The following is a 15,232-nucleotide window of genomic DNA, read 5'->3' as shown; positions in this document are numbered from 1 at the left end:
TTTGCAATAATTATAATAATATAAATATTTTTATTTTAATGACTCACTCCTCATCTTTTTATTGAATTTAATTTGAAAAAAATAATATCTTATTTAGTTGCAAAATAATTTTTAGGCTTGTAATAATTTTAATAACAATTTTTGTTTTAAATTAAAAAAAATAATAAAAAATAATAAAATTTTATTGAACAATAATTTTGTGAATAAAAATAATAAATTTATTTAATTTTTTTATTTAAATAAAAAGTATTTCACTTAATAAAAAAAAATAAGTGAATAAATAAAAAATTAAAATTAAATAAACAAATTATATTGTTAGGTTTTCTGAAATTTGTAGAAATGAAATCCATAATTCTTGATTGATTTACTATTCTCCTTAAGATTTTAGTGGAATGATTTTTAAAATCAAACAATTTTTGATATTGTTTAAATAATAATTAAAAAAAAAAAAATTCAAATTTATGTAAAGCTAAATACCTTTCTAAAATCTAATGAAGTGGTATTTTTTTATAAAGGCTTTTATTTTTTAATAATTTTTTATAGCATGAAAATAAATATTTATCATAAATAGATTTTGAATTATAATATCATTAATTAATTAATTTTAATTTGCTTGCTTTTTTTTATGTTTTTTCTTTGTTTATATAGCTCATCATTTTATTTTCAACTTTTGCTTTTATTATTAATTAATTAATTAATCAATCTTATTATTTCATATTTTTTTCTTCATTTTTTCCTTCTAATTAACTATTTAATGATACATTTTTTCTTCAATATTTAAAAAGTTACAATATAATTGGTGATGACGGTGCATCAGGCTTAGGTTTTGGTTTAGCAAATTGCATTAATCTCTCAAATTTAACACTTAATCTTCTGTAAAAATAGTTATTTGCTTTTGATTGGGATATTTTTAATTATAGAAACTAATTAAAAAAAAATAAAGCTCTTTTTTCTTTTTCTTTTAATTGTACTTACTTTTTTTTGTTCTTTCTATGTTAATTTAAAAACTCTTCTTTTTATTTTCAACTTTTGCTTTTATTATTAATTAATAAATCTTATTTATTATTTCATATTTTTTCTTCATTTATTCCTTCTAATTAACTATTTAATGATATATTTTTTCTTCAATATTTAAAAAGTTCCAATAAAATTGGTGACAAAGGTGCATCAGGCTTAGGTTCTGGTTTAGCAAATTGCATTAATCTTTCAAATTTGACACTCCATCTTGGGTAAAAACAGTTTATTAGTTTTGGATTGTGATATTTTAAATTATAAAAACTAATTAAAAACAATAAAACTCTTTGAATTTATTTAATAGCTTTTGTTTGATTTATTTTTTATCTTTTTTATTGCACTAATATTATTTTATTTATTAATTTAAAGAATAATTTTCAATTTAAAAGTTTATTCTATTTTGATATTTATTTAAAATTTACACAAATTTATTATAAAAGTTTTAGCAGAATAAATAAATTATAAAAATTCAAAGTATTAAAGAAGTGTCTTAAATCAAAAAGATTAGTTGTCTTTAATTTCAAATGATAAAAAGCTGGTGAAAAAAGGATGAATAGATATAAAATGTTTGAATAACATTATATATTTTATTATTTAATATTTTGAAAAAGTGTTTTTAACCTAAAATATAAATAGATAGATATATAGATTTTATTATTTATTTTTTTTTTATAAATATCATTCATATTTTTGTAAGTAAATAAATTATTTATAAATAATAAAAAAATTTAAAAATTAAATTTACTTAAATAAATTAAATCCTCTTAGCAGATTCACGGTTTCTCCAAAAACGATAAAATAATTTGAAACTTTTAGTGTTATATTTTATATTATTAAATTATATAAATGCTAAGCTTTTATATGTCAGTTATATTTTAATCTTAAATATTATTCATCAATCTTATTTCTATCCTTTTTTTATTTATCATGATTAATTAATTAATTAGAAAATTTTACTTTTTATTTTAATTTTTGTGGTTATAATTTTTTTGTTTGTTTTTTTTTCTCATTTTTAATTTATATTATTTATGATCATTTTTTTCATTTTTTATTTTTTAAAATCATAAAATAATTGTTTTTTAAATTATCATTTATTCATTCAGACAATACAAATTTGATTTTTTTATTTAATGTGTAAAGATGACATAGAAACAGTTAATTAGTTATGGAAATTTGTACTCTGGAGTTTGGGGGGGGGGGGGAAGGTTGGTGAGGATTAATGAGGATTGATGGTATATAAAATTTGATAATAACATTGATTAAAAATCAAAAATTATTGCTTGCTGTAATAAGAAATAGTTTTTAGAGTTACAGTAAAAGAATTCCTTGATGTAATATAAAATAAGAGTGATTCAATTAGTTAGTATTTGAAGAGCCCTATAATATGTATATTTTATTTATTTTGTTTGATTGTATGTATTAAATTCCTAATAGCTAAATTAATTTTACACCCTATTTTAAAAACTTAACACAAATTACATAAAAATATATAAAATAAATACTATTATATAAATCTCTATTGCAAAAAAAAAATCTGCAATTAGTAATACAAAAAACAATCAATTACTATTTTTAATATTTTTTTTGTTTTTTTATTTAAACCAAAGAAAGAACACCTATATATCTACCTCACTCTATCCTCAAAAACTCCTTATCTTTCTTTTACGATTCATTTATGAAAAAATAATAAAAATAAATAGATTTAAGATTAAATATTTATCAAATATATCCATGTAGAATAGGTTTAATCAATTTAAAAAAATTTGAACCTTTAGTCAATTAAAATATAAAATATTTAATTTAGAAAATAAAGAATGAATAATCATGACTTAAATTAATTAAATATTCTTTTTCTAACAAATTTTTTATAGTAATATAATTAATTCATTTTAATTTATATTTAAATGTTTAAATATTATTAAAGTTAAACCAATTTTAATTTAATCAAAAAACATTTTCTTAGATTTAATTATTATTTATATATGTATGTAATTTGATATAGATAAAATACTTTGTTTAGAATCTTGTGTAAAAAAAAACACTTTAAAATGTAATTCGAAAATAGAATTAAAAAATTAAAAGCTATTTATTGTAAAACTAAAAAAAATAAAAATAAAAATTTTAATAAGAATTTCAAATATGCAAATTATAATAAAATAAAAGAAAAGACACTATTTTAATATAAAGTAATTCACAAATTGAACGATTTTGATATAATTAATTAATTTATTAATATTGAAATATTATAAAAAATGAGATAGGTATTTTTTAAGTGAATAAATATTTCTAGAAAAGCTTACATATTTATGAGTTATTTTATATGAAAATAGCCTAATAGAAAGCAAGTAAGAAAGAAAGAAAGAAAGAATGAAAGTTAGATTCATCGATTGATAGATAAATTAGTTCTATTATTTTTTCAAACAATTTATTGGTTTATTAGTGGATGGTGGGAAGTGGATTTTTTTAATTTTCTGATCTACTTAGATTACATCAATAAATATTTAAAAACCCCTTAAATATTTTCATCTAAAAACATTAAGATTTAATCAGATCAAATTAGATAAATATCACTTTCTTATTTTATTTATTTATTGAATTATTAATTTTCTAGGATGGATTTATTTTTTTTATGAAAATATATGTTTGTGATATTTTTAAATTTTATGGATAATCTAAATATTTTTGGGTATTTTATTGTTTGATTTGATTGATATATTGATTGAGCGAGCAAGCGAGAGCTTTAAAATATAAATAAAAATTGAAAAATTGTTAGTTGGCTTTTATTTAAATCTTTTAAATCAATCTTGAGATATAAAAATGAATGTACTATTTTCAAACGTTGCTTTAATTCTTGCTGATGATTTCATTAAGGATTTGTTGTTTGCACTATTAAATTAAAGTTTGAATATTTTCAACTTGTGAATTTAAATACATTATTTTTTATATTTTTTCATTATCGCTCATGCTCATGTAAGCTCTTCTTTCATCATTTTAGTTGTAGAGAGGTCTTGTTTGTTTGTTGGCATAATCTTCATCCATTTCCTCTTCCATTGAAAAGTGAGATACTGGATTTTAATTTTGGAAAGCCTAGTCAGGATTTATATTTGCAAATCTTTTTGGGTCATATTTTTTTTAAGCTTTGGCAAAAATTAAGGGCGAAGGTTCTTCTTAATAGTGATTTTTTTCGTTTAGAGATCTGAGAATTCTATTCGGACAGAAATTTTGCATCATATTTTCTGATTTTTAATTATTATTATTGTTATGGGCTTACTAATTTTATTAGTTTAAATTTTCTTCGTCTTAGAATGCAGGATTTGAGTTGAAAATTGGATGGCTTTCTTTACCTGCTCTATAAAATTTCTAGTTGAAATCTTCAGCATCTATTACCTCAAAGTCTTGTAAGCTACTTTTCTAGTTGTACAAATATGATTTGCTGAAGTTCGTCTAATTAGCGTCAAGATTAGCGAGCGATCCTTCGAATCCATTGATAAATTTAAAACTGGGTATTTTATTGTTTAAATAATCAAAATTTAAATTATTAGAACTAAAAGGAAACTAACAAAGCTAATTGTAACTTTAAACAAGAAGAGAATCTTATGGATTTGACTAAAAGTTATTATGGTAGTTTTAATTATCCATAAAATTACCATCATAAAGAGCCGAGTTGAAGTTCTTATCGAAATTGTTAAGAGTTAGAGCATTGAGCGACTCAAAAAGTGTAGAATTAAAAAATGGTTGAGCATTTTATTAAATAGATTATTACAAATTATTATATTAATCATTATGATTCTCAATCAATTTTTAATCTTATTATTCAATTTAAATATTATCAATTTTGTTGTTGTTATTTTCTTCATGATTATTCAATCCTTATCTTCCATTAATATTTTTTCCTCCATTTTAAACTTGAATACTATTTTTTAGGTTAAGTTGTTATTCCTGAAATGATTCTGGGTTATTTTGTTCATTTACTCCTTCTATTAAATTAATTTGATCAAATGCATATTCTTCCTATTGCTAATTATTTGCAGCTAAAGTTGGTGTAACTTCTCCTGGTTTTAAAATTTTCCTTATGTACGAATAATACCTATTTCTTATTCTTGTTTCATTTTTTCCATCCATCAATTCAGAAATTACTTTCCATTTTTTGCCATGGATTTAAATCAGCTTTATGAGAGCTTCATCTTCTTCTGCAGTAAATCTCACTTTTTTGGATTAATTTTCATTATTTTGTCCAATTGATTGCTATTGATTTAAATTTTTGTTATCCAAAAGATTTGCCTCGTTATTACCTCTTTTCAAATGATTGCTGATGTTATTACTATTTTTATCAACGCTTATTTATCCTTCTTCATTAATATCATTTTCACTTGTTTCGCTATTATTCATAATATTATTATTATTACCATTATTGTTATTGTTATTACTATTGGCGGTATTTTCTTCTAGCTTGTTTAATTAATGGTTTATGATGTCTGAATTGTTGAAGTTAAGCATTTCTTTTTAAATTTGTTGATATTAAATTCTCTCTTTTTTCTATGAAGCAGTTGAAAAGATTGAAGTGTTTATTGTGTTTGATTTTTTTCTATTTACAATCTTTTAAAAGCTAGATTGTAAGCTACCTGACTAAGGAGAACCGTTGCTCACCTTGCTAATTGCTTTCTTTTGTTTTTTGGCTGGTTGTGAATTAGACAAACTGGAAGTTTCGTCTTCCATAGAATCCTATCCACTTAAATTATTTTTGTTAGTATTTTTTTCTGTAAATTAATTTGTTGAATTTATCTCAAAGGAATTTTAGGTTATGTTTTCTTAAAATCCTCTCCATTATTATGACAATATCTCATTATTCATAGTTGATACGTTATAATTATGCATCTATTAATTGCCTAAAGATTTATTTTTTTGATTGAACACTTGCAGATTCTGTGAATCAGACCTTGGTCTCTCCTAAAATGTGACAAATGTTTGACAAATGCTATTTTCAATAGATGACTAATGCTCTCTTTCAACAAAAGGGATTTGAGTTGAATCACTATTTTGCGCTGACATTGATTACATAAATTTACTATTTTAAATAGGAAGATTGCAACTTGCTGAGAATCTTTCTTAATTGTAGTCTCTCTAAGAAATTTGTTAGGATTTATGATTTTGGAGCTGAATATTATTTTGTTTGACAATAGCAGCTTCTTCATCATCATCTTAACCTTCAATCGAGTTCTTGTTTGCTACTTCTTCTTCTATATTAAAGTTGCCCTCTAACTGCATATTATTGTTTGAATCTTTCTCAAGAACCTGATGAAGATAATGATTTGACTCCTACTAAATTGTTTGATTGGAATTCATCTATCGTTTTTTGCTTCTGTTATTTTATGTTGTAGAAAAGATATCCTTGTAATACTGATAATTTATTAATTATAATTTCAATATCTATCTTTCGTATTGATAAACCTTTAATACCAGATTATTTATGTATGTTTAGGGAACACAACATCAATTAATTAATGAATGAATTTAAAATCAAGCAAGCAAATAAAGAAACAAACAAACAAAAAATCAAACTAGCAATCTAAAAAATAAAATTATAGCTAAGATACAAACAAGGTCTCAATTAAATCAACAGAAGATCTTTTGTTTTTTATTTAATTTATATTTTTAATGATTTTTGATCATCTTTTACTCTTCCCTCTCCTTTTATTAAATTAATTTGCTTGATTATTAAAAATAAGTCAGTCAACGATACATAAATAAATACATATTATTGATTTCATCATACCTTTTTTCTCTGTCTTTACTATTGTAATTACTTCGATTTTATTTATTATCTCTCTCCCTATTTTAGAAATTATTAAATTACAAAATTTTCGTATTTTCATGCTGATTTCAAGCTAACAAGCATTTTTTAATTAAATACTTTCACTTATTTTGTGTTAGGAGCTATTTATTTAGTTATTAAAATATCTTATTTTAGTAATCCTTATCTTAAATTTAAAACTAAATTGCATATGAAATTCACTGGTTCGTTTGTTCGAATAGTATTCTTTGGATTTAAATCAACATATCTTATCATACTCATTATGGTTTTAATAAAATAAATCTTGAAAAAATTTAAAAACTCGCCTTTTCAAATATTACATTTGAAATAAAAAAAAGATAGATTCAATTAACTTTTTCCAAACAAAAAAATAAAAGAAATAAAAATTTATTGCCACAAAAAATGAATGAATAACTAACTAACTAATTTTGATATTTTTGCAAAGGAATTACTAAAACATAATTTTTACACAACTATTTATAATTAAATTGTTTACATTATTGAGTGCAACCAAAACACAAAATTTTTTGATTTTTTTATCTAACTGATGCATTTTTTGAATAAGTAGAAAATATATTTATGAATATCCTAATTACATAAGCTCTATAATTTATACTTTAAAGTTTCCATTAATTTCATCCTAACTCTTTCTGGTGTGATTTCTTTATTAATATATAAATACGCATTTTTAGTCAATAATAAGAAGCAAATTCGAACCTATAGAGTTAAATCAAAACTAAATTTAAATAACTAATTTTTAATCAGACTAATTAGCAAAGTTTTTACCATTTTTACTATCTGATTGGTTTAGATATATTCATTTATTATCGAAAAAATTAAATCCTTAAAATTAATATATAGAAGTATTATTATGTTTATATTGCTTAATATTTTTAAATTTTGAGATCAGAAAGAAGAAAGAAATATTTAAAATAGACCACCTATTTGATATTTCGAAAAAATCTATTAATTATTATTCATAATATAATCCTTAACCAGTAATTAATTTTTTTTACACTATTTAAATATTTCTTTCCTTTTTTCAACTTGAAAAGAAATCAAATCATTTGTTTAGTTATAATTCATAACTTTACAAATATTTTAAACGAATTATCTTAATAAATAAATAAATAATTATTTATTTCTAATTTTTTATAATTATTAAATTAAATTAATAAAATAAATAACACTAACTAGATTTTTACTTACTTTTTAATTTTATAAACAATTATTTTACTTATTAATATTCTAAATTGAATTTTAGTATTAAATTTTATTAGCATATAGTTTATTTCAAATACATTATGGTTTCTCTATTTTTATCACCTTTTAATTGATTCATAAATAAATAAATAAATAAATAATTTTTATTTTAAAAATAAAATTAATTTTTAATATTGTAAATAGCAAAATTAAAAGCTTTAAGGCATAATATTTTACATGAATATTTAATAAAATAGAATTTGTTATTGTAAGTAAATCTTAAAACTGTATTTAATTAAAATAGTCTTTATGTTGATTTTAAACTATACAAAACAAATTTATTTAGAATGTCCTATTTTATTAATTAAATTAATGAAGGTTAGTGCAATGATAATTCTTTAGTTCAGTAAAAATAATTTATATTTATCAAATATGTATTTGAATTGAAAGATAATAATATTTTGTGATAGGAAAATTCAAAAAAACAAGTATTTGATATACTATTTAAAAAGATTTATGCAAATTATATATCTAAAATTTAAATTCTTTTTAATAGCATCAGGTTTATACCTTCCAGACACATAAAAATAGCTAAATTTAATCAAAAAGCGATTATTTTATAAATAAGTATTTAAGAACACAAAAAATGGCTGAGAAAAAAATTGCATTTAGTGTGCTTATTATAGGTTTAGACGGTAGTGGTAAAACTACTATGATAAGATAGCATGCAAACTTAAAATCTGAAGTTTTTCCTACAGCGGGTTTTGAAATTTAATATTTAAATTGTTCCGGCATAAATGCTCCAGTTTTAGTTTACGATTGCTCTGGAATAGGCAGAGCTAGAGATAATTGGAGGACATTTTACGATGCTTGTGATGGTATCATCTTCGTAATTGATTCTACTGATACTTAGAGGCTATCAGTTTTAAAAAAAGTAATCAAAGATCTATTAACAGATCGTTCAATAAAAGATAAGAAGCCAATTCTATTCGCATTCAATAAGTAGGATGAGGAAGACATTATGGAAAAAGAAGATTTCGTTTAAGAATTAGAAATTAACAATTTTAAAAGAACTTAAAAAAATCCCATTTCTACTAAAGGCATAACAGGTAAAACAGGCGATGGAGTCTTGGATTGCTTTTAATGGATAAGAGATAATAAAGGATCAAAGCATTCTTGATTAATTTAAACTAAAAACAATAAAACTAAATAATTGAATGGGTGAATGAATTAATAAATAATATACAAATATAAAGATTATTAACTAATATTGCAAATCAATTTTTAAAAAATATTTTTAAATTTTAGAAATAATTAGATTCATAATATGAAATAATAAAATAAAATAATATAATTTTCTTGTTTTGATATTTTTATTGTATTAATAAAGTAATACCAAGACATTATTTTAGATATTTTGTAGCCAATTAATGAATTATTATAATAAGTAAGTAAGTTAATAAAAAAAATTATATAAAGAATTCGAATTAATTATATAACAAAAAATTTATTAATATAAAATGAATAAGCTTGTGTAAAATTGAATTTTTATTAAATTCATTTATTTCCTTTGAAATTCTATTTTTGATTATTAATTAATTAAAAACTAAACTGAATAAAAAGCATTCAAAAAGTACAAATAAAAAAGAACGTTTTGAGCTTATAGAAAAAAGTTTAATAAAGTTAGATTCTAGCATTTATTATTTATTGATTTTAGTAAATTCAAGAGCTAAAGAAATTTTAAAGAGCAACTACAAAAGGTTTTACTTAAAATATAAGTATAATTAATACCCAGTAATTTCAAAAAGTATAAAAAAATTTTATTTGTTTTATCTATAAAAAGTTAAAGTAAATTCTAGTGTAAAAAATAACTTAAGTAAATACTTACTATTGCTTATTAGGAACCTATTGATTATTGTTAAAAAACTATTAAAAAATTATCTTAGAAGATAGATAATACATTTAAAGGAATTCTATTTAACTTTATAATTACTCTCAAAGTTTTTATTATTTTTTAGAAATTAATTTTGTCAGTAGTGTGGGATTGCACAAAAAACTCTTCCTTTGAAAAAACTCAAAATTTTTTTTTATCTTTTAAGAAAAAAAGATAAGAATAAAAAATATTTTTTTTAAAAATCCTGGTAAAAAAGCTAAAATAAATAGTATAGAATCTGGATAAAATAAAATCTAATCAACTTTTGACATTATATCTAATTACAAAGATGGAAAAATAAATTTTCATTTTAAGTTTATAAAAAAGAATAAAATTTAGATATCTATAAATTTAAATGAACTAAGAGATTAAAGTTTTAGTAAATTAGTTTATTTGAATTAAATAATTTCGAGTAATATGATATTATTTATTAAATTTACATGTAATATTTATATAGTGGGATTCAAAGATATTTATTTGATTTTAAAATAGTTAAAACGTAAAAAATAAAAAGTATATTTTGAAAATTTATTATCAATTAACACATATCTAATAATAGATTACATTATAAAAATTTTGTTATCTGTTTATAATAATAAATAATTTAATTATCTGTATTCCTCATGTCATAAATTATTGTATATGAACTCCAAGTTATTTAGTAATTTATGAAATGGTTTATTTCTTTAGACAACTTTCTAGTACAAATATTCGAAATATATTGTATTTTAATCAAGAGAGGTTTTTTTTTGTATATATATTATAAGGCAACCAATTTTAAGGGAATTAGTTTTACTAATGCTGATGAATTTTTTTACCTACTGAATATAAAATTATCAAGCTTTACTATTACAAAATTTTAAGCAATTTAATTACCAGAAATTTAAAATCTAAATTGACTGTGCCATAAATTATAACAAGCTGTACTATTTCTATGTAAAAAAAATCCCTTCATAAATTTATTGGATTAAAAGGAAAAAGAAAAATAAGACAGAATTTAAATTTTGGTTTTATTTATTAAGTAGTTACAAGATTAGCAAAAAAAAATTATAAAAGAAAGAATGAAATAATAGAAATATAAAAAATATAAAGATATAAATAAGCTGGCCGAAATAACAAATTAAGTAGGATTAAAAAGTTAATAAATGAATTTGAGTAATTTTGAAGACTATTATGGTTAATACGATTAATAAATCATGAAGAAAATTTGTCAAGTAAATAAAATAGAAGATTAGACTAAATGATAAAAATAGTCGTAATTATAATTTAGTCTTTTAATCTATATTATTGATTAAATTTAAAAAGGATTAAATGCTATTTATCTAAAGATTGCTTCGCTTATAATCATTTAATATCTAAAACATAATTTGCAATTAAAAATTATACAAACAAAATCACACAATATCATAAAAAATTCAATATAAGTCATAGAATTTTTAATAACTTAAGTCTACCTTTTCAAAATTATAAATTAAATTAGATTAAGTAGTTTATAAAATATTTAAGAACAAAAGAATCCTTATCTACATTCATTATTATAAGCGTACAAGCAATGCCTATTTATTTATTTGTCCTCCTATACTGCATACTCAAATCTGTCTATGTTATGCAAAAAAAACATCGTTTATCTTCTTATCTATGGAGTTCGATGATATCAAAGTTCTAGTTTCACTAACTAAGGTTCAGCAAAAAGAACCAAAGAAAGCAACATAATTTATCTGACGCTGAGCTTGGTTTCGGCAATTCAAATGGCAATATTACTGAAAAGAAGGAAATGGAAATTTCAAAATGTTAAATCCACAGTGAGTCAGCTGATAAGCTCATCTCATTTACTTCTTTGAATTCTCTAGACGAAGAGTAAGATTAAAGCTCTCAAAAATACTTTTAGTGGGAGACATTCTTTTAATATTTCAAGCTTGAATTCTGTGGAAAGTCAAACCGCTCATTGTATACTCTCAGAAACATCTCTCCTAAGTCACGCACTTTCATAATATTAGGAATTGTTTTATATAATGTAATCTCTACTTTTACCTATCTCGCTACTCGCTTAACTTCTCGCGATTCTTTTAATCTTGTATATCTCTAAATCTTCTTTTTTGAGGCTATCTTCGCCTTAAGCTTCCCTAACTTCATAACAATAGTTACATGTCTCAAAGAGTTTTCATTTATTTCTTACTTGACTCGCCAAGTTGGTTTATACTTAATTCATATTACTATGATTGTATTTTAGCTAAAGACTCTAGAAATATTATTCTTCATTTACTACATCTTAGTAGTTGTTTTATATTATGATCCTTGTTCTATGACTCCTTACTTCTAAACTGAGAACCAACACTAAAACACTCTCGAAATGTATCATTTGACATTCTTAGGAAAAATACATGGAAGATTTATGTTCTTCTATGTTAGACGTGTTGATGAATCTAATTTTAGAGTTATCATTGCCTATGCCCTTAACAAATAGCTCTAAGTTTATAAGGAATCAAATTTTGGAAACAAAAATGTCCATAAACTCCACTTTGATAAAAAGCATAAACTACTCACCTTATGGACTAAAGCTCCTGACACTGGAATTGAAATTGCAATCTATCATGTCCCCTCTTTAAAGTAAATAAATTTTTAAAAACATAAATAATAAATAGCATTAGCTAATTTTATATTTTGGCATAAGATAGCTGCATTGAATCTTTATTAGAAATGTAAATAGTTAGAAAGAAATAAATAAATAGATGGATATTAAGATATTCAAATTACAATTTTATCAAAAATTATTTATGAAATCAAAAACAAACAAACAAACAAAAAAACAAAATAAATTAATGAGAGTTTCTTAGTTAGAGTTATTTATTAAAGATATTTATTATTTAATTTACACATACAAAATTTACACTTTTCAAGAAAGAAATTTATTAAAATATGTAAAGCAAATAAATAATCCAAAAAATTAATGGAAACAAAAAAATTTTTTGGATTATATCTAATAAAAAGCAGTAATACATATATTGTATTATGAAACCAATTAATTAAAATTTTAACTTGCTCAATTTTAGCAAATTTATAAATTTAATTCATGCAAAAACTCACTCACTTACTTCAAATTAATAAATTAATTCATTCTCAGTCATTAATTTTATGAAAAAAAAAATTAATGCTGCATTTTTCTCAGAGCCAATCAACCAATAAGCATTGCCAAAAAATAAATCTTTCATAATTTAGTTGTCATATTTTATTAAGTATTCTAAAATTTTTTTTATCAAATTAGATGTTTATAAGCCACAAGTTTATACAGATCTCCTGCCGCAAATGTATATGGCTATGAAAATTGCCCTTAAAAGTATTGTCTTATAAATAAATAAGGACATAACGTCCATCTCTTTGAAGGAAACGTTTACTTGACAGCAATTCCAATCCCTGGAAGACCTGGCGCTTATGACGATTTCTTTGTCTACGAAGCTAGTCATGGAAGCGAAATACTCCTTGGAAAAATTCAAAACACCAACGAAACTACCGATTATAGAGTATATCGTATTGTTAAGGAGAAAAAAATATGGATTGCTGAAGATAAAATTGAATTTGATGAAGTTATAACCAGCTAAATTTTAATTAGCAAGGAAAAATTAATTTTCATCTCCGCTTCATGGAATATTTATGTTTATGATCCTAACACTTTACAAAGAATTGATGTATTTTCAAACTAGTTACTTCCTAACTCTATTTACTGCCAAACTAAGTACCACGCAGATTAAGAACTATTTGAAGTAGAAATTAACAAAGAAGGAGCTAATTTCTTAATCCCAGATATCACTAGACCCAAAGTATTAGCAAGAATGGAAAAAAAGGAATTTAATTCTCTCTTTTTCTTGAACTATAAGCCTATTATTCTTTGCTTCTAAAAGTCAGGAAAGTTCTTCAAGAGAACAGTCAAGTATTCTATTTTTGACCTTCCCAAAAAAGAAGAACTCTACAATGAATTAACCCCTTCATAAACTGACCTTGAAAACTTCTATACTCAAGTCCCCGAAATTAGCGAATTGTAAAAGTGACCCTAAAATCTAAATAGAACCAAAGGGTTTACGAAAATATTACTTAAAATCATAGTTAAAGGCGTTTGCAAACTCAATAGTAATTATTAATTAATTAATCAACCATTCCCTCATAATAAATAAAGACTCAAACAATAAATAAAATTCTATTCTGAACTTAATTTAATTATTCTACTTATATATTTTAATGTCTACTCTCTTTTATATAATAAAATCTGTTTATACTTACTGATTCAATTAAAAAATTTTCAATCATAATTCATCATATTTAAACTTTGTTAAAATAATATTTATTTAATTTGCTTAAATATTTAAGAAATTTAAGCAATAAATGATTTCTGATAAAGCTAAAAAGAGTTACTTTTTGAAGAATATAAATATCTTCAGCCTTTATCAGATTTGATCTCTTAAATTATTAAAATATCTATAAATAGCTTTTATAAATTTTATTTTTAGATTTCTAACTTTCCATTCATTTTATATATTGTAAGGATATTATTTAAGTGTTAGTTAGCAAGGATATTATAATAAAATAAAAGTTTTTTAAATTTCAAAAAATAGTATAAAATGCATAATATTGATAGATAGATAGATAGATAGATAGATAGATAGATAGATAGATAGATAGATAGATAGATAGATAGATAGATAGATAGATAGATAGATAGAAAAGATATAATATTTAACCATGTCTATATTCAAATCACTGGCTTTATTTTTTAAATTTGAAAATTTTTATAATCTGCATTTTATATAATATGTTTAATAATACATGCTTTTAAACCTAAAATCTTGTCATAATAAAAATGAATAAAATAATGATAAATTAAAAAATAAATAGATTCTATTGTTTTAATTTCCTAAAGTATTTTTTTATTTTAGGAGGAAATTAATTTTCAAAATTATTCAATAATTTTTTAAAAAATGAATCCTATGATATTTTATTTTAAAAAAATATAATTTATTTTAATTTCTCAACCTCATAACAAAAAGCTATCATATTTAAATCATTAGTAAAATGTTACGTTCTTTTATTTATCTAACATATTTTATTATGATAATTTATATATTAATTTCATGATCATCATTTATATTATAACTTATTCATTATCCCTTAATAGATATATTAGTCTTACATAAATTATTTTTGCAAAAAGCCACTTTTTTCAACAAACATTTTTATTTTTATTTATTTTAAAAATAAAAAAATAAATTAAAATAATCTTT

At 21.5% G+C, this 15,232-nt stretch overlaps 5 protein-coding genes across 5 annotated transcripts; 4 read left to right on the top strand and 1 right to left on the bottom strand. All coding sequences in view use genetic code 6, as the record gives it.

Moving 5' to 3' along the window:
• Positions 1 to 392: 392 nt before the first annotated feature.
• On the top strand, positions 393 to 1,542 carry TTHERM_000224619 (transmembrane protein, putative; the record flags this gene model as incomplete). Its single annotated transcript, XM_012797265.1, has 3 exons — positions 393 to 463; positions 516 to 1,229; positions 1,455 to 1,542. 3 exons carry the CDS (start codon positions 393 to 395, stop codon positions 1,540 to 1,542), a joined length of 873 nt encoding a protein of 290 aa, XP_012652719.1.
• A 2,304-nt stretch (positions 1,543 to 3,846) lies between these two features.
• On the bottom strand, positions 3,847 to 6,357 carry TTHERM_00224610 (Myb-like DNA-binding domain protein; the record flags this gene model as incomplete). The annotated part of the gene is made up of 1 exon (XM_001014191.1): positions 3,847 to 6,357. The coding sequence occupies one exon, from the start codon at positions 6,355 to 6,357 to the stop codon at positions 3,847 to 3,849; it is 2,511 nt and encodes an 836-aa protein (XP_001014191.1).
• A 2,318-nt stretch (positions 6,358 to 8,675) lies between these two features.
• On the top strand, positions 8,676 to 9,209 carry TTHERM_00224600 (ADP-ribosylation factor-like protein; the record flags this gene model as incomplete). The annotated part of the gene is made up of 1 exon (XM_001014190.3): positions 8,676 to 9,209. One exon carries the CDS (start codon positions 8,676 to 8,678, stop codon positions 9,207 to 9,209), a length of 534 nt encoding a protein of 177 aa, XP_001014190.1.
• A 340-nt stretch (positions 9,210 to 9,549) lies between these two features.
• On the top strand, positions 9,550 to 10,359 carry TTHERM_000224599 (transmembrane protein, putative; the record flags this gene model as incomplete). The annotated part of the gene is made up of 3 exons (XM_012797264.1): positions 9,550 to 9,563; positions 9,664 to 9,807; positions 9,873 to 10,359. The coding sequence occupies 3 exons, from the start codon at positions 9,550 to 9,552 to the stop codon at positions 10,357 to 10,359; spliced, it is 645 nt and encodes a 214-aa protein (XP_012652718.1).
• Positions 10,360 to 11,514: 1,155 nt separating this feature from the next.
• TTHERM_00224590 (transmembrane protein, putative) lies at positions 11,515 to 14,005 on the top strand (the record flags this gene model as incomplete). The annotated part of the gene is made up of 2 exons (XM_001014189.2): positions 11,515 to 12,569; positions 13,225 to 14,005. The coding sequence occupies 2 exons, from the start codon at positions 11,515 to 11,517 to the stop codon at positions 14,003 to 14,005; spliced, it is 1,836 nt and encodes a 611-aa protein (XP_001014189.2).
• Positions 14,006 to 15,232: the final 1,227 nt, after the last annotated feature.

The sequence above is a fragment of the Tetrahymena thermophila genome (genome assembly GCF_000189635.1).
Source record: "Tetrahymena thermophila SB210 genomic scaffold scf_8254665, whole genome shotgun sequence".
Classification (NCBI taxonomy): Eukaryota; Ciliophora; class Oligohymenophorea; order Hymenostomatida; family Tetrahymenidae; genus Tetrahymena; species Tetrahymena thermophila.
This window is presented reverse-complemented; position numbering and strand designations above follow the sequence as displayed.